This window comes from Acanthochromis polyacanthus, chromosome 3, assembly GCF_021347895.1.
Source record: "Acanthochromis polyacanthus isolate Apoly-LR-REF ecotype Palm Island chromosome 3, KAUST_Apoly_ChrSc, whole genome shotgun sequence".
Taxonomy (NCBI): domain Eukaryota; kingdom Metazoa; phylum Chordata; class Actinopteri; family Pomacentridae; genus Acanthochromis; species Acanthochromis polyacanthus.
The window spans coordinates 15408956-15426963 of record NC_067115.1 but is presented as its reverse complement, the minus strand read 5'-3'; the positions used below and the strand labels follow the sequence as shown (position 1 = coordinate 15426963).

The following is an 18008-nucleotide window of genomic DNA, read 5'->3' as shown; positions in this document are numbered from 1 at the left end:
TGGTTGTTTAGGATGTGTGGGATTCAGGCTGTGGACTTGTTGCAATCACGACTCCAGTGTTACACACACACACACACACACAATCTCACTCACATATGCGCGCAGGAAGAGAAAACAAGAGTGGGCGAGGGAAAAGGAGTTGCCATCTAACAGATTTCTGAATATTTGTTATGCAATAGTCATACAGAAATCAAACAACCAAGTTCCTGACTCAACATCCTCCCACTATCTCCTTCACAGTTGTTTGAATGGGTGGAAAACACACACTCAGACACACACACACACACACACACACACACACATAGATAGATAGATAGATATTAATGAGACTAATTGTTTTATTCAAAAAATTTATTTCAAAAACATATTCTCAAGTAATCATGTAATTAAACAACCTATTACATTACATCTTTGTTATTAATATCAGTGCTTTATGCATTGTTTTATTCGCTCTGTGACGCTTTCTGTCAAAAGTCTGTTTGTGTCTCACTGAATATGACATTTCTCCAGTCCTTTGCCGGGTTTTCTTGCCGTATGTGGCCCAATAACGTGACGGAGATCCGTGCTAAAACTCGGCCTACGGGCCAGTGGGTACAGCGTGCCGCAGGGATCATCTCTCCCCGGTACCTGACCGCTCCTCCCGGCCACGCGTCCCGGACGCATCGCCTGGTACGACCGGAGCGAAACTTTGCGGTGCTGCGACGGGCCAGTTTCAGTGGGGAGCCCGCCTCGCTTTGCCAAAGTCTCGAAGACTTTTTCGAGGTTGGTGCTGTCCTTTGCAGACGTTTCAAAATAGGCACAGTCATCACCGAGGGCTTGGAGCACCTCTGCCTTAGATATCGCTCGCTCAGATTCCAGCAGGTCCACCTTGTTTGCGCAGACCACCAGGGGAACCCTCGGCTGTGCGCAGTGCTCTGGCACAGAGGATCTGGTGAGTTTGGATTTAGCAGCGAGAATCTCCGTCCGCAGGGCGCACACCTCATCAAAGGAGCTCCGATCATCTAGACTGAATACTAGAAGGAAAATGTCGCCTGCAGGGAAAAAAAGCAAACATTTTTTTCTCTGAGTTTTATTTCGTGCACTTAAGAGAGAGTTTAAAAAATTACTCATGCACTTAACACCCCCAAAAGCGATTATTTATCATGAACAAATAAACATCTGGCAAACACTTCTAAGTTTTTGCAGGACCGAGGGTATAATTAAGGCAACACTCACCAGTCAGGATGGACAGCCGCCGCTTGGCTGGGAAGTCCCTCTCCCTGGACGCATCCAGGATGTCAATTTGGTAGGTCTCTCCGCGGATACGAAAGAGTTTTCTGAGGAAATCCTCGGACGTGGGGTTGTAGTCCTCCACAAACCCGTCCCGAAGGTATCTTCTGAGGATAGAGGTCTTTCCAACCCGTGGCGCACCAAGAACCACGATGCGTTTACAGTTCTGCGGTTTAGTGGAGTGAAGGGGGTCTGGTCGGTGCCCTTGGCCAATCTGTTGGTGCCGGGTTTGACCGTGGAGAACCAGAGCTGCCAGCTGATCCAGTGGGGACCTCTTGCAGGGATGGCTGCTGTTGGCGCTACCCTGCTGCCTCACAGCCGCTCCAGAGCGCGTCTTCTTGTCCTGTTTCCATTGAGACGTGGCCACTTTAAGTATCCCCAAGCCCGCTTTAATCCCCGAAGAATTCAGGTGCTGCGAGGCGTTCTTGTATGCCAGCAAGACTTTGGAGGACCCGGCGCACTGCGCATCCATAAACTGGGCACCATCCATGGAACGTTTGTGCTGGTGCGTAACAGGGATGGAGGTGGTCGGTGCGCCGGTGGAGAGGCTATCCATTTCCATCCTTTAGAGATGGTTCAGGCTTGCGATTCCACGAAAATGGGAAGTGGGCACAATCAGCTATCTGACGTTTTATAGGCCTGTTCGAGCTGGTGTTTGGCGAGCTGGCTGATGTCAGCTGACTTTATATAGCCTGCACTATCCTCAACCCCGTGGTTTGTCCGCGTCATGCTGATTGAAAGAGGAGCTTGTTGTCCTTCAGGAGAACACTGTGCTGAGGAAACATAATGCAGGACAGCTGAGCAGAGTGTTTTACTTGCTGTGTGATTTTACTTCAGTCCCTTGATGATATTATTATTAGGCTATTTTTACTTTTAATCTGTGGGTTATGCTGATATTTTTAAAAGTAAGCTTGAAACCTGGATTGTTAGTCTGTCTTTTTATTGATTTTATATATTTAATTTGTTATCACGATTATTATTAGGTTGTCATTTCAATTTATTTCTGTTTATTTGTACGTCTGAGTTTTATCGACCTTCGTTTTTCTTGGAGTTTCAATAAATAAATAAAAAAACAGTTGGTCTTCCAGATTACCACGACCTGAATGACTGAGAATCTGCACAGACACTTCACTTTATTACATTCAATTCTTATTTTGTTATTCTGATATTTGACTTATCCTGCCTCTAGTGTTTCCTCATTGCATTGATGAATTTATTTGGTCATGGCAGTGTTTTCTCAGTTCCGCAGTCCTTGTTTGTTTATTAGTGTAGCATCACGTTCTGGTATAACAAGCTACTGGGTTTGGATAAAACGTGTCATGCAAATGAAGTGTGACTGACTGATAATTGAAAGAAAGAGTTAAGCAGTCATTTAGTCAGATACAGTGGCTCCACATTCGAACACTACATTGTACAAAAAGAAAATAAATTATTTCATATTTAAAAATAGTTTCCCTTTCAGGAAAACATTCTCTTCATAATTCCACACATTTATAAAAGTCTAAATTCTCAATTTGAACATAGTGCTTTTGTTCTACAAGAAAGAAAGAAAGAAACAAACAAAGAAAGAAGCCTCTTCTTCCTCCTCAGCCGAGTTGTTCGTTGCCATGGTTACGATTAGAGGGGAAAACATAGGTTAGCCACGTTAGCTTAGCTCGATTAACGGTGCTAACGCTACATCAGCGATTAAACTACTGAACTGACGGCAGTCTGGTCAGAACAAATGAGTCGGGATGAAACACCGAAGAATGAATTAAGACTTCGAGGTGCCTCAGGTCAGCGACAGCCCTCTGTGTCCCTGTTTCCTCTCGTTTCCTCTGTGTAGCTTCAACTGTTTTGACTGCTGCTAATGACAATGGATAGTTTGCCTCTGCCTGTAGCTGTAAGAAACTTTATCTCATATGGGAAAAGAGGTACTCAGACTTGTTACTTTGGTTAAAAATAAAACGACCTACCAGTGCACAGCATAGAAATACTGTGCGGCAAAAGTCCTGTATTACCGTAGTTTAGTCCTTAAAGCACAATAAAACCACAAAAATATTAGTTAGCATCAAATTATAGCTGAGAAGCAGGGGTAGAAGTAGTAATATACAATATTATACATTTAAACGTTGTGATTACTGGTGCCTGAATGTAAGCTACAGAATTTCTTCATATACTCCTGGATAGGTGATAAATTATGACAGGGGAACAGTAAAGTCTTATCAGATGTAACCTATTAAAATGCATCTCAGTGTGTTTCAGTATTTTGATTAGCTAAATTCAGGCAAAAAAAAAAATCAGATCAAAATTAGAAATTCAACAATTTTTAAAATTCTAAATCTGAGGAGCCTGATTTACTTCCAAAATTTCTTTATTTATTGTGTCTGTATATTTAGTCGTAATCTTTATCCATATGTATCTTGCAACTGAGTTGTCTTTTAAATGTAGTGGAGCAGAAATGACAAGATTTACAGTTGAGATGTAGTGAATTTGGAGAAAATGGAAATACTCAACTAAAATCCAGGTGCTTTAGAAGTGTTTTACTGTCAGTGTAAGTCTAGAGTTGCTTGACTCTGAGTGGGAAGCAATGTGTCTGTGTGAATATGCAACACGGTCTCACGGGGATTCGTGCTGCAACACGGTCTCACGGGGATTCGTGAAACTGTTACGTAAATTTTTTGTTTCTTTTTCGTGCGCACCAACACGATTTCGTCATGTTTTTCGTGCCGCTCACCACGAAATGTTTTTCGTGTTGCTCACAACGAAACCCGCTGTGGTAATCACAGCTGAAAGTGGTTTATACCAGCGGATTCATGACGATCTAAGCTGTCCATCGGCGTATACTGCTTGTGTGATCGCGTTTGCGGCCGCCGGCCGCCGGACATTCTTTAAATTCCTATGCAAATTGGTAAGTGTACCACCGGGTTATGGTTAGGTTATGGTTAGGGTTATGGTTAGGGACGATGTCATGCAAAATATAGCGTTGGATTCGCCATAGTTTTACATTAAAAATATAATACACACATTCGTTTGAAATACGTTCTGGGTGGCACGAAAAGTCCGCCGTTTAAAATACATTGGTGCGCATTTCGTGGTGAGCGGCACGAAAAACATGACAAAATCGTGTTGGTGCGCACGAAACCGAAACAAAAATTTACGTAACAGTTTCACGAATCCTCGTGAGATCGGGCTGGAATATGATGCCTTAAATGGGAAGAAAAACACAGAACATCAGAGCTAGAAAATAGGTCACTATCAATGGGTTTTTTGAGAGATCAATTTGCAAACATATAATGAAGTGCTGCAGCGGTTTCTATGCTCAAAGGAAAAGTCTTGCCTCAAGTAAAGCAGAGCACTTTATAACAAACTGGACTGAATCCTTGATGGGAAACATACAGGAAGAGATGAAAAATCCTTATAAAAGCCAAGGACTAATTATTGCTGTTGTGGCCATGGAAACTATAATCAGGCACAGTTGGATAAAGAGAAATTAACAGAATTGCATAACCATACTGTTCAAGGGTAGTCTCTTTGTTTCTCTTTGCATGTGTGAGCACTGATGCACATTGTGCGAAATGTAGTACAGCCTCTCTTTCACTTTAAAAACATTCAAATCATTGCACCTCCAACAAAAGCAATCCATCATGACTCATATCCAGTGTGTGCACAAAGAGAGAAAGAAAGCGGTTACTCTTTTGCAGCATCCGCTTTCTCTCTTCTACTTCAGTGGCGCCCCTTAGAATGACATTCTTAAAAATTTTCCAAGCTTGAGCAATTCACCCACAGGCCTTCGAGAAAGCACGCTCACCTAATCCATATACACTATTTGTCAGAAAAACACTGTGGTTCCCAAAATAAAATACAACTTGCTTGTGTGGCACTTGCATTTTTAGAACAATTCAGTGTTTAACGAAGTGTATTATGACTACAGCTCTATATACCAAAGACACCATAGCATCAAACACCAGAGCTCATGGCATGTGTGCACCATCTGATGAAGTTAGAAAAGCTGTGCAAGCGACCATGACTCATCCACTGAATCTGGACTCTGACTCTCAGCTTCTGGACTACACAGGTTGGTTATATCAGTTTGCCCACACAACCAAACAAACAGAATCCAACTGAAAGTGTGATTCTACTGCCTAAAAGAGATATTGTTCTTTTCATAATATGCTTCCCTGTGGTTTAAAGTCTTTCTGTCTCCATATTTCTCCTCTCAGGACCAAAGTGGCTTTGGTTCGATGACCAAGGGATGGTTCTTCCACACAGTATCCTGGGTAGCTTGGGGGATTTCAGAAGTTATCTGGAGGCCAAAGGGGAGACAGACGTAAATTCATTCCATATTCCTCAAATGCAATCCATAAGTTAACAAATGCAGCAGAAATGCTTTGCTGCATTGGTAACCTTCTGTTTTTTTTAATACTCTCTTCCTCAACCAGTTGCTGAAGCGAATACCCAGCTCTTTCAGAGATCCCCCATCTAGGGCCACTGAGAAGCGTCACTCAGAGGCTGTGGAAAAGAGAATCCCTTCAGGTGACAGAAACATCCAGAGCAATGCCCTGCAGCGCTGGGATACACATATGAGACTTCGCAGACGACAGCAGGATGTCTTATCTGGTGAGCACAGCTGCCTGCACCAGAAATTAGCATCATTAGTATTTATCTATACACAACTGCAGTTTTCTTCAAATAATGAGAATGATTTTCTATGTCTACATTATTGTCTTATCTCTGTCTATTTTTTGCCAAGACTTGCTCGACAGGCCAGTCGAACACTTACTGATGAACCAAGCCGACCGTTTCAGAGAAACTCAGGAGCAGAGAGAATTTCTAAACCATGTCCTGCCGCTCATCCACTCTGGATATGTATGACTTTCTCTGGTCTTTATTTGTCAGGGTATCTCATATTTCTTATAATTTTCCTGAAGGCTCTTCACTCATGTGTGTCTGTAGGGTTATCGTGTGGGCAGTGAGTTTTGGAGCATCCCACGTCGTTATGGAGATGAGATGAGTGGCATCACAGCCACTCTGACTCAGTCCGAACAGGGCAGATGGGAACCTGTCACACATGTAGGACTACCGAACAGCATACGCCAGGAATCAGGTTCACTCAGACACCTAGACATATGGTGTCCCAATTATTCCCCTTTTTCCCCTTGTTCTTGACCCCGACCCTTTGGATTGTGTATTCACCTGAAATGTCATGTTACAAAAAATCGCTCCATGAAGTAACAAACTCTTGAAATAACATGAATTGTAAAAACAGATAATGAAATATAAACTGGATGTGACTAGCTCTATCAAAATTAAATAGCAGAAGGCGCAGTGGCACTCTTTCTACAGGACTGCTCTAAATATAGCTTAAAGGGGAGAAATGGTAGCCCTAAATGCACATTCATATGCATACACACATTCAGTCTCTCTCTAAGACTAACTATATTCTTCCTTTTGAAAAATTTTCTTCTTTTAGGAATAGTTTGTCCTGAGACTCTGCGTCCAGCTTCTCAGACCTGGGACCGGAGTGCATACCTGCAACACCAGTTGCAGGAACTTGGAGGGGTTTTACCGAACATCAGAAAGCCGGTAACACTCTTTTTGTTTATTTTTTTGACACCTCCAAATATCGACATCAGTATCGCCTCAAAAGTCCAGTACCTATGACTTTATTTTTAGGTAACACCTACATTTATTGCTTGGATGTGTCATGTATTATACAATAGACAACACATTTTTATGACTAAGCTTTCTGACAAAAACTTGAAGCTTTTACAGCCTCCTTTGTCAAGTCAAACTTGTCTATGTAGGACGTAGTATAAGTTTGAACATGCCAAAGTAAGAAATGTTCATTGTTTTCGTATCATTGTCTGATGCAACACTAGGCTACCTTATTTGGGGTAATTATCAAATCCAACTGGGCCACTATTGACACATAATCAGACATATGATTAGACATACAATAGTTTTTGAGCAGACTTATCAGTATTTTGTTGGCAGTGGGCATCAATATTATCCTCAGAATGTAAATATAATCTAATATTTAATATGCATCTCAGACATACATCGGCGTGACATTAAAACCACCTACCTAGCATGGTGTAGGTTCGCCTCATGTTGCCAAAACAGCTCATGGATACGGGACCTCTGGAGCGGTCCTTTTGTGCCTGGCAGCGGAACAAACAATGTTAAGGTTCATGGCACATGTCAAAGTAACATTCATATGAATTCCAGGAATCACGGTTTTTCAGCAGAACATCGCACTGGTTTTCAGGTTGTGGCTGATCGTATATGTCTTCAGATTTCGGTTCCAATTCCAAGAGGTAGTTCTGCTTCTGACTCCAGTTGTGTAATTCGGCTACAGAGGGATTTTAAGAAGCTTAAATGATCACTGTGTAACTTTTAGTGCCATCTACTCATGAGCTTGTAGACTGCAACCAACTAACCCCCCCCCCCCCCCCCCCCCCCCCCCCAAACAAGTGTGTAGCAGAACCTATGGTGGCTGTCAGGGTAACGGAAAAACACAAAAGGACCTCACTGGAGCTATTGTTTGATTTGTTCATTCAAGGCGGCTGTACAAACATGACAACGCAACATTGCGGGCTCTATGGAAGACAACCCGCTCCCTCTGTAGATATGAAGGGGCTCATTCCTATCTAATGACTCCACAAAAATTACAGGTGATAATGCAATACCATATTCCATTTGTGCTAACTGATTACCCTAAATCCTCCACAGTGCTCCTTTACCTGCTTCACTGACCTTGTGTTTCATTTCTAATGCTGCAACTTCCATTACTAACAAAAACTCTTGGATTATTCAGAAAAATACAAAACCGCAATCCAAGTCACTGCATTCCCTTCACACAGTGTACATGATACTTGCTACTTGTGTCATATGTACAACACAGATCTACTACGTGTGTGCATATTGTTTTAACAGAAACAGCTTCACTGTTGGAGCACTCGGCCCACTGAAGCCGCTCTCACTCCCAGGACACTCTGTCATGATGCTGGACCTGCAGGCTGTTCATAATCAGTCTGTATCTTCCAAAACAGCTCGTGATCATCCAGCCTTGGGCACACTGTTCTGGGTTTTCTGTGAAGAGAGCACAGCACAGTACATGGGCAAGGCACATGTGCACGCACATCCACACGAGGACACATTTGCTTGCAGGCTCACGAGCGTAAACACACACACACACACACACACACACACACACACACACACACACACACACACGCACACAAAACTGTTCACGTACTGTTATGCCAAATGTGATAACACATGATGTGTTATTGCCTGTAAAGTGTACATTCTGTACACACATGTCTAATGAGATTAATTAAGCGGTGCAGCTGTCCTATAAACACTAACAGCCTCTAACATGCATGCAAATACAGGAAAGGGTACAGTTATGAAATCTGGAGCGTGTCCAGCCATAGAGAAACACTGCAGACATATGTGGGGTAACAGAGCCCGAGAAAAGAAACAGAACCGTCGTTACTGCTCGGTCTGCATTACAATGACTCCATCAGCGGGGGCAGCAGGTTGTGGGGTAAACACTTAGACACAAATGTGCTTCTTTCACAGCCAGTTCCCATCATTTAATCTTATTAACACCCAAAGCAACAGGTGCTGATTATGAGAGAGTCTATGCCAGTTACATCTTGTTTTTTTGTGGCCTCAGCTGGTATCTTCCACCCTTGTTTTCCTTTCGTGTTCTGTCCGTCACACACGCGCATTCGTGCGATGGCGAAATTAGAGAAAATGGTCATGGTGTGTGTTCTGCTGTGCTGCTGGCTAATGTGATGCTGAGGCGATTCTGGGTCTGAAGTACGTCCTGATAAATGGAGACAGAGACAGATCGTCCTGTCAGCGGCTGAATTGTCCATGGCTTCGTGACATACGTGCAAAGAGAGTGAGAGATGTTGAGGACAGTGAGGGACTGTTAGGCGGAAAAAGAAACAGAAAAGAGCAGAGTAGGTTGGAACAGAAAAAGAAGAAACTGAAAGAAACCTTTAGTCGGAATTTTAAAAATGTGGAAATTTAAATAACAGGAGGAAGAGAACAGTAAATAGGTTTTGCATTTTTTCGCTCTGCCTATCGCATGTGGAGTGGCGAGGAATAAAGTTACAGAACAGTTTTACTGTAAATGTTGGCTCCAACAGTTGAGCTGGAACAGGCTGAAGGGCAGCATTTGTACATCTTGATAAACTTTCATTTTGCCATTGATAACTGGACAGCGTGTTCCTCCTCCTACTCTCATGCTGAAGGTTTTATTACCACCTAATCTTGTCCTCTCTGGCTGACGGGACATTCTCATCCATTGATGTTACTTTCAGTAACAAGACCCAAAATGTTAAATGGACATATTAGGCTCAGCTAATCATTCAAAGCCACCGTTCTTTGTTACTGATTACAGGACATCAGTGGACTGGAGGTGATTGGCTCTGGTAAACCGTCCAGTGTTGTCACAGTGTGTCGTAGTCCCTTGCTGGAGAAGGAAGACAAAGAGAGGGAGCACAAAGTGATGAAGAAGGACATGTAAGAACTTGTGATTTACTGATTCATCAAATATTCGCCATAAACTTACAGAGCTCCAACTTTTTCTAAACTGAATTTCAAAATCTAGCTGATAATGCTGTCCCTATTTCAAAAGCATCAAGAAGCGCTTTCTGTTCATAAATTCAATGGTGCATTCAAATTCCTAATTGAGTCAGATAGTTGGTTAAGGTCATCCTCAGTCACTGTCAAATATGTATTTTAAGATGCAAGGGAACTATTATAAGCCAATCATGGACTCCACTGTTGGTTCAAAGATTCTTGTTAACTTCCTGGATATTTAGCAATTTCCACATTGTTACAGAAAAGAATAAATGAATAGATTAATCAGAATCTCAGTCTTCCACAATATGTTGGAGCAACATGAACTCACATCATGTACCCGTTCTCCGCAAGTGGCCTCTGTCCTTTTTGTTAGCAATCTTTGCAAAATTGAGAATGTCAGAATCCTTGTGCAAGACTCTCTTAGCTGGTAAGTTGCAGGTGAATGATCGTAGTGTGTCCACACCCTTTCAGCCCAGGCTAAACTGATCTCAAGAGGGGGAAAAAAAAAAGATTTGTGTTTAAATTTGTGTGTTGTAAAAAATATATTTTACAACTAGTAAGATATGCTTTACATCATAGATCAAGACAGTGTGGAGGTGAAGCCACATTTCTCAAGAAAAGAAAATAACTTTAACCATTTCTGTGATAACTTATTTAAAATATGAACACAGCAGACCATGTGGAACAGCAGTTCTCAATCTGGATTCTTGCTGACCACATAGCAACCATAAAATAATGATTTGGGTTCCAAGTGTTGGCTGTGATGTAGTTTTGTCTTTTGTCAGCTGATAAAACAAAGATCTAGTTTGAAGCAAAAAAAAACTGCTTGAGTGGAAATGATCTGTTTTATAACAAAATAATGTTTTAGAAATGTTGTGGCTTAGTGGAGATGTGGTCTGAGTGATATTTCGGTGTCATTGTCCTCCACAGTGATCCACTGGCACGGTATGATGATGTTCTCATTCCCTCCTTGAGGTTCTGTGGTCAGCTTGCTAGCTGGACTGGAAACTCAACCAAGAACCAGGTACAGAGAAGCTTCACACCTTTACACTGGGTTGGTCAGCAAGTATAAATGCTTTTTTTTGGGATGAGCATTTCTCATTTCTCCTGCTCTCCAGGTTAGTCAAACTTAACTCTTCATCCTGTATCTTGATAAATTCAGCACCTCTGAATCACAATCAGTAGCACATTAGAGTATTGTCCTTCATTTTCAGTTTGCCGTTTTTCCTATAGCAGTGTTACCATGAAACTCAAGATTTCCTCCAGAATATTGGCATTTAAAGTAACCTTCTTCATACAGGTTGTCTTTTAATGAAGAAAATCATTAAGAGCATTGATCAGGAGTATCTAAAAAAAAAAATACTGCGTTGAAATTAGGAAAGCAGTTTTTGTGAAGCTGAAAGCCACAAAATGGTGATAACATTACTCTACTGGTGTACTGATGGAAATACTGCTGTGCAAATGAACATTATTCTAAGGTTATATTGTAATTCATGTCTGTTTTTTTAACTCAGCTTTTGTTGTTGTTGTGTATTCTATTTGCGGCTTCAAAATACTTTGAACTTTTATATGAGGATTCATGGTGTGTATGTAGCCAAACGAAGACATAGAATCTGTGTTTTAAAGGTGATATTTGACCTGATTTGTGAGCGTATCTTCTGGACAGGCACCATATCTTATTTTTTTATGTGCTGCGCTTGACTACTGCTTGTCATTCTCCAACCCTCCTGTATCAGGGAGAAATAGGAATCAGTGCCACAATACTGTTTGAGGCCCTGACTGGAGAAATCGCCTCATCCAGCCTGGAGCTGCAAAATGAGGGCCGCACAGCCATCTTCTACAGCTGGAAGCAGCTTCGTGTGCCACACAGCTTCCCTCACCCACGTCCGCAAACAAACAAGCCGCACTTCTACTTCAGTTCCTCCTCTGGTACACACACACAAACGCAATCAAGCATCTGCTGCTGTACATTTGTACGTCACACACTGTTTGGCCATGTGTCACCACGTCATATCATTCCACCGCTTCCTCTCGCATCTAGGTGTGATCCGTCCCAGTGAAACCCAGCAGGTTGAGTTTGTATTTAAGTCCGATGAGCCGGGCATCAGCACTGAACTTTGGCAGCTCAACACCCATCCTGTGCTGCTGCAAGGAGCCTCCATGCAGGTCACGCTGAGGGGGGTTTCTCTGTACCAAGACAAAACTGCAGACCAGAGGCTTTACATATCGGTAGTTTGAACACTTAAACTGTGCGTCTGAAAGTGAGACAGAAACACCAATGGACTGCGAACATTTTCATTAACGGGAATCCATTTTTTTTTCTTTTCTCCTCTCTGTGCCTGTGAGCAGACAAAGCTGGAAAAGATAGTGTCGGTAAAAATATGTCGATCGATTGTGTACGAGATGCTGCAGGCGTTGCACACCCCAGAAAGACCCAGCTCCCCCCCAGAGCTCTACATCACTAAAGAGCAACAGTTTCAGAGCAAAAACCCCCAGGTAACTACCAACTGATGGCAGCAAAATTTTCTCAAAGAATCTTACTTTAACTTTTCTTGGTGATAAGTTTAAGCTGTTGTTCAAGTCCTTCTTAGGGGCCAAGCAGGTCCTCTGAAGTCTTTTTCATGTCTTGTTTGAAACGCATCACTCTTCCTGCATCACTGAGTAGCCCAGTTTCATGCAGCACTGATTTCTCATACTTCTTTTTTTTCATCGAGAGTGTTACTGTTTATTCCAGTCTGAATCTTAGTCACACCTCCTGCTACAGAGAAAGAGATGGCCCGTTAATGGACCCATTCATCGTGTTTTTCTTCTTGACATTTTGCTGGCTGTAAGCAAAAGTGTGATCAGCCTCTTCTGGCTTTCATCTCCAAGCCTCGGATTTTATATTAGTCCCAATGCATTTAACACTCCACTATTGTAGTATTGCAATCACAATCCAATGTAACAAATAAACTAGTAAGACATCACTGTTATTATCTACAACCAGGGGCATTATACAGTAAAGATATAGAAGAGGATGGCAGTGCAAGAGGAATATGGCTTTAATTGGGTTAACTGGGTTATTGGGAGGCTGTCTAGAAAAATAAATCCTGAGTTACCTGAATAAATGTGGGAGACTATAATTACCTGTTACGAGGGGTCATCTAAGCTGTAATTTGAATAAATGCAGCACTTTTCCTTCTAATTTCACAGTTGTCGTTAGAAGATATTAGCATGATTACAGCTTTCTAGGCCTCCCACAAGCTCACATTTTACTATCACAAAGAGGGGCACTCTCTTCACTTCTCCTTACAAATGAATAAAAATGATGACATACATGAACTGAAGATAACTGTCAATGACGATTATTATCCAATGAAAGTAGTAATGATGTCATAGTAGGTATAGTATGATGATGGTAATTTCTGCTCATGCGTCTTGTGTTCACATGGTCATACACCTCACATAAACTGCTACTCCTGTGTACTGGCAAACCCTATCCATGGTTGCAGTTGCAGTATCTTGATCAGCCAGTGGAGGAACTGAAGAGTCTGTGGCAAGAAGTAAATCAAGGACACACCTGGGACTTCTCTGTTGATACGCTCCGACAGGTAGAGGGATTATTTAGCAGTTTTATAGCACTTGGTCTTTGCAAGCAAACTACATATAACGGAAAATTTAGCAAGGTTAGTCAAAGTTATACTCTCAAAAAGCTTACATATGCATACTCTTTCTTTCAGTGCACCTGTGAATTATGAATTCCTTTTCACTACTGCACTTTCAATCTTTGTTGTCTAAAAGTTGATAATTCTTTTTAAAAGTATTGTCAAGGTAATTTTGTGTATTACATTTAAAAGAGTCATTCCATCTCAGATCATAAGGGACTGCTCGACCATCTCTGAATTGCTTGAAACTTTTTGATCAGTGTTTGGATCTTTAAAATACCAGCTGTGAAATTTTTAGACTCATATAAAGAACTTTCCTGGCTTTTTTTTTCTTTCAGAGATGGTCATGCAAAAGCTGTTCTAAAAATTTGACAGTTTGAAATGGAATGACCCAAAAGTATGATATTTTTTCAGTAACACACATGAGAGGGGTGGAATTTAGGAGAGCTGTTGTATTGGATTGAATAAGATGCACATGTGTAACAAATATTTCATGTATGTACAACTTTATAAAGTGACGACGTATGTAATATATTTGTGCACTCCTTTATTCCCTGTACTTAAGGTTCTGTTGTCGCTGCCTGATGAAGAGCCAACTCAAGACTCTCTCACCAAAGAAGAGAAGCTGGCTCAGCTCAACTCTGTGTTTCTGCAGCTTTCTGAACCTACTGATCTGAAACATAACCATCTAACAGCTGCCACTATAGGGTGAGGCATGAACACGAGTCACTCAATCACAGTATGTTCTACACCGGCTCACTCCTATCTTATGGCGGTGTGTGGCGCCCTCTGCAGGCAGCAGCTGTGGGTGAAACTCCTGGATGAGATGACTGCTGAGGCCCACTGGCTCAGAAGCCTGCTGGGCCTCCCAGAGAGAGAAATGTGCAATGTAAAAGAGGATAAATCCATAGTATCTGATGCTGGTGAGACTTATACAGTTTGGCTCAGACTTACCTGTAGTTTTGTGACAGTATTGAACTTGTGCTACTTATTACTCCTTTGTATCCACAGATTTGACTGATAGCGAAACCAAAAATGAGGAAAAGGGAGGAGTCGTAGCCAAAGTGGAGAAGAACAGGGCGAGATCCACACCTAAAGATGACAACAAAAGAGAGTCCAAGTCACCAGCACTAACTGATAAATCAGCCGAGGTGAGAAGAAAATGTGTTTGAGTGGGAGAGAGGAAAAGTGAGGAAGAAAATGCATGTGAGTGTGGCTGACTTACCTTCATCAGCACTGAGATGAAGAATTAAACAAATGTTTTGTTACAGGGAGGCAGTCAAGGATATTTTATTCATGAACATGAATAAACTATCATGTTTGGTAAGACGTGACACATCACTTCAGCTGCCGTTCAACTGGTCCAAACATGAGTCACCTTCACCTCTTCCAACAAGCTGTCAGTTCATTATTCATTTACGTGCCATTCAACAGGCTCCTGTCTTGTTACTACGGACTGCCTTCACACAACTTGGCCACGTATTGCCTGCAAACACCTGGAATATTATTTCCTAAATGCCAGTTTCCCAAAAAATGGTCTTATACATATCACAGCGTGTTTTTGCTTCATTGTGAGTCTTACTTTGGCTAACTTTTTAACCATTTGTGTTTGTGGGATCTGTTTGTCTACATGATGCATTAATCGTCCATAGTATTAAAACAGCCTTTTTACGTTGGGTTTTCTCAATAAATGCGGAAAGCTAATGGTCTATATTTAGTTTTTTGTCCTCCAGGGAGATTATTATTGTAGCTAAGCAGGACAATGACAGTAGTCGCTGTTCATTTTTTGGTGAAAAGTGACTGGTTGGGTGCGATAATGAGCAAAAAAATGCCACTCTGTACCCAATTATTTTAATGCGTGTGATTGTTTTCCTGTTCCCATCCACCATGCAGCCATTCTCATTGTACCCAGTCCTATTCACAGATCTGAATTTAAGGGATTGACTGAAAGCTGATGAGCTGCTGTGGTGTTCTGTGTGTGAATGTGGCCTCAGACCTGTTGCATCTCTAATATTCCTCCTCTCTGTTATCCACCATCACATGCACTTAGAATTAGACCAGAGGCCCAGTTTTGTGTGCATGACTCCATATTTTGTTGAGTGATTTTCTCCCCTGTGTGATGGTTGAGTCATAGGTAAGGTACAGCCTATTACTCACAGGGTACCATGGTAACAGAACACTGTGTGAAAATGTGCACCTGCTCTCCGACTGTGTGTCCAAAGTGTGAATTAATAGCACCTGGACCGGTCCAAGCCATCTGTGGCAGATGCACACACGGCTATATGTTAACTCAGCCAGGACAGGACATCCAATGTGTATTGCATACCGTGAAATTACAATGCAGCACTGTGCTGTCGTCCTGCATGCTCAGTAAATCATATTTATGTATCTCGCAATAACTGTGTCTTTCTGTTATGTGTGCAAAAAAAAGGGAAAAAGACGGGATGAAGTAGGGAAGGCCTCTCGGGAAAAGCTAGGGAAGAAGTCTGCCTCGCTGACTGACACGCACTCACAGAGAATCATTGAACAACCACCTGATATCCAAAGTGAAGATCCAGAGGTGACGCTCATTTACACAAGACTTCTGCACAGAAAGGCAAGTTGTTTTGTTATTTTTAAAATGCAAGGCATTGATGTGAAATTCAGTTGACTTGTCATATAACTGTGACCCTGGAGGAGCTTTTCAAGGTTTGATAACATGACCCTGATGGTGCTATTGGGGTCATCTCAGGTCATTGTAGAGACTTTAAATTTTAGATTTTTTAAATTTTAAATTTTTTGACAGACAACAAGGTAGTACAACTTCTGATACTTTAACAATAGCGCCGATCAAGGTGCAATTTTGAATCACCGTGTTCATTTAAATCTTGATGTATATACTAGACAAAAAAAAAATATATATATATATATATATATATATATATAATATTGTATAAAGTGTTGAGTGTTGATATTTTTAAAAGCAAATGCAAGACCTACATTTTTTTCAGGATTTTGATTAATTTCTTATATTTATTAATTACTCTTCTGAGGATCAATTCCATTTATTTAGTTCTCTGTTGATTTACTTTGAAGCATTTTCTGGTCTATTTAATGTACAGTTTATGACTTTGTTTTTTATCAGTTTTAATTCTGTTTTATCATTTTGCTTCTATTTCTGTCTCAATCTCTATTTTATTTCATCTTATTTCATTTTATTACATCTCATCTAGAATTTCCTCATTGCATGTTTTGTATAGGATAGCGTGTCTTCAGTTTCTCAATCACTGTGTTTTAGAGTCATTTATTGATCATGACTTGACTGTGGATGTGGACTGTTGGATGGTTGTTTGTACTGTTTTATTGCTTTTTTTTATTGCCAGAAAGCACTGCTATGTAAATAAAATCTGACTTATTGGTTGATAAAACCTGAAACATCATCCATCCTCTATATACCGCTTTATCCTCACTAGGGTCGCTGGAGCCTATCCCAGCTGATTCGGGCGAAGGCAGGGGACACCCTGGACAGGTCGCCAGTCTGTCACAGGGCTACATATACAGACAGACAATCACACTCACATTCACACCTACGGAAAATTTAGAGTAACCAATTAACCTCAGCATATTTTTGGACTGTGGGAGGAAGCCGGAGTGCCCGGAGAAAACCCATGCATGCACAGGGAGAACATGCAAACTCCATGCAGAAAGATCCCAGGCCCAGCCCGGGATTTGAACCGGGGATCTTCTTGCTGCAAGGCGAAAGTGCTAACCACTATGCAGCCCTAAACATGAAACAACCAAGTACATATTATGTTTAAACTGATAATACCCAGATTGAAAATCACACATCAGCAAGTTCATAAGGTTATCTGTGGTGCTTGTGAAATGTGGTCCTGCTCTTCCTGAAGGACTCGATGAAGTTGACAGACATTTTAGGGGACAAGATCACACTGTCGACATCGTATCATGCTGTCTGAAATGATTTCTTAGATGACAAAAGGTGGAGTTGTGGACATTCAAGTGTCAAACTACAGCCCTATCTGACATGCCAGCATCCAGCATGACATCAGTCTGGTCACATCTCTGTCTTGTCATTTGTGGCATCTGTTTTATTTGAATAAAGTTGCATTTTAAGGTCCACTTTGATAGTCACTGATCAGAGTTTGTGCACTGGTCATGCTGTCTGATTATTGTCCTTTAAGCCACATCTGACTGGAATGTAGATTGCTTGCAGTTGAGCAGCTCAAAAACTTGGCTGATTTTAACCTTTTTCCAATCACAACAATTCAAATAAGATGTTTTACTTTTTGTTTAGGTCAGAAAACACCTCTTCCATGCTGGATGTGTACTTCTGCTCAGTGTCTTTCTTGATCTGTTTGGCAGGTTTATGCTCTGATGGAGGATCTAGTGGACAACCTGTGTGACCTGATGGATGAGCTCAGTGTGGGAGATGAACGACACGAATGAGTCAGGCACATATACTGTAATAAAACTTATCAGATTGGATTCATGCCTTGTTTTGTTGTCAAA

General features: G+C 41.5%; 2 protein-coding genes across 2 annotated transcripts; one reads left to right on the top strand and one right to left on the bottom strand.

Annotated features, from left to right (window-relative positions):
• Nucleotides 1–333: 333 nt before the first annotated feature.
• On the bottom strand, nucleotides 334–2012 carry rasd2b (RASD family member 2b). The gene is made up of 2 exons (XM_022207492.2): nucleotides 1216–2012; nucleotides 334–1031 (listed from the first exon to the last, which is right to left on the bottom strand). The coding sequence occupies exons 1-2, from the start codon at nucleotides 1829–1831 to the stop codon at nucleotides 487–489; spliced, it is 1161 nt and encodes a 386-aa protein (XP_022063184.1). The 5' UTR covers nucleotides 1832–2012; the 3' UTR covers nucleotides 334–486.
• An 852-nt stretch (nucleotides 2013–2864) lies between these two features.
• On the top strand, nucleotides 2865–17984 carry mycbpap (mycbp associated protein). Its single transcript, XM_022208526.2, has 18 exons — nucleotides 2865–3044; nucleotides 5183–5326; nucleotides 5472–5578; nucleotides 5691–5868; nucleotides 6002–6117; nucleotides 6205–6355; nucleotides 6722–6834; nucleotides 9671–9792; nucleotides 10786–10879; nucleotides 11592–11784; nucleotides 11897–12084; nucleotides 12205–12351; nucleotides 13347–13445; nucleotides 14065–14207; nucleotides 14295–14422; nucleotides 14511–14650; nucleotides 15931–16095; nucleotides 17862–17984. The coding sequence occupies exons 1-18, from the start codon at nucleotides 2993–2995 to the stop codon at nucleotides 17943–17945; spliced, it is 2364 nt and encodes a 787-aa protein (XP_022064218.2). The 5' UTR covers nucleotides 2865–2992; the 3' UTR covers nucleotides 17946–17984.
• Nucleotides 17985–18008: the final 24 nt, after the last annotated feature.

Bases quoted from the DNA above. Each gene is read 5' to 3' on its own strand.
- rasd2b (XM_022207492.2), bottom strand. From the start codon at position 1,831: ATGGAAATGGATAGCCTCTCCACCGGCGCACCGACCACCTCCATCCCT. The intron at 1,032-1,215 runs GTGAGTGTTGCC...TTTTCCCTGCAG, and splicing joins GCGGCTGTCCATCCTGACTG to GCGACATTTTCCTTCTAGTA.
- mycbpap (XM_022208526.2), top strand. From the start codon at position 2,993: ATGAGTCGGGATGAAACACCGAAGAATGAATTAAGACTTCGAGGTGCC. The intron at 10,880-11,591 runs GTACAGAGAAGC...CTCCTGTATCAG, and splicing joins GAAACTCAACCAAGAACCAG to GGAGAAATAGGAATCAGTGC. The intron at 14,208-14,294 runs GTGAGGCATGAA...CGCCCTCTGCAG, and splicing joins CTAACAGCTGCCACTATAGG to GCAGCAGCTGTGGGTGAAAC.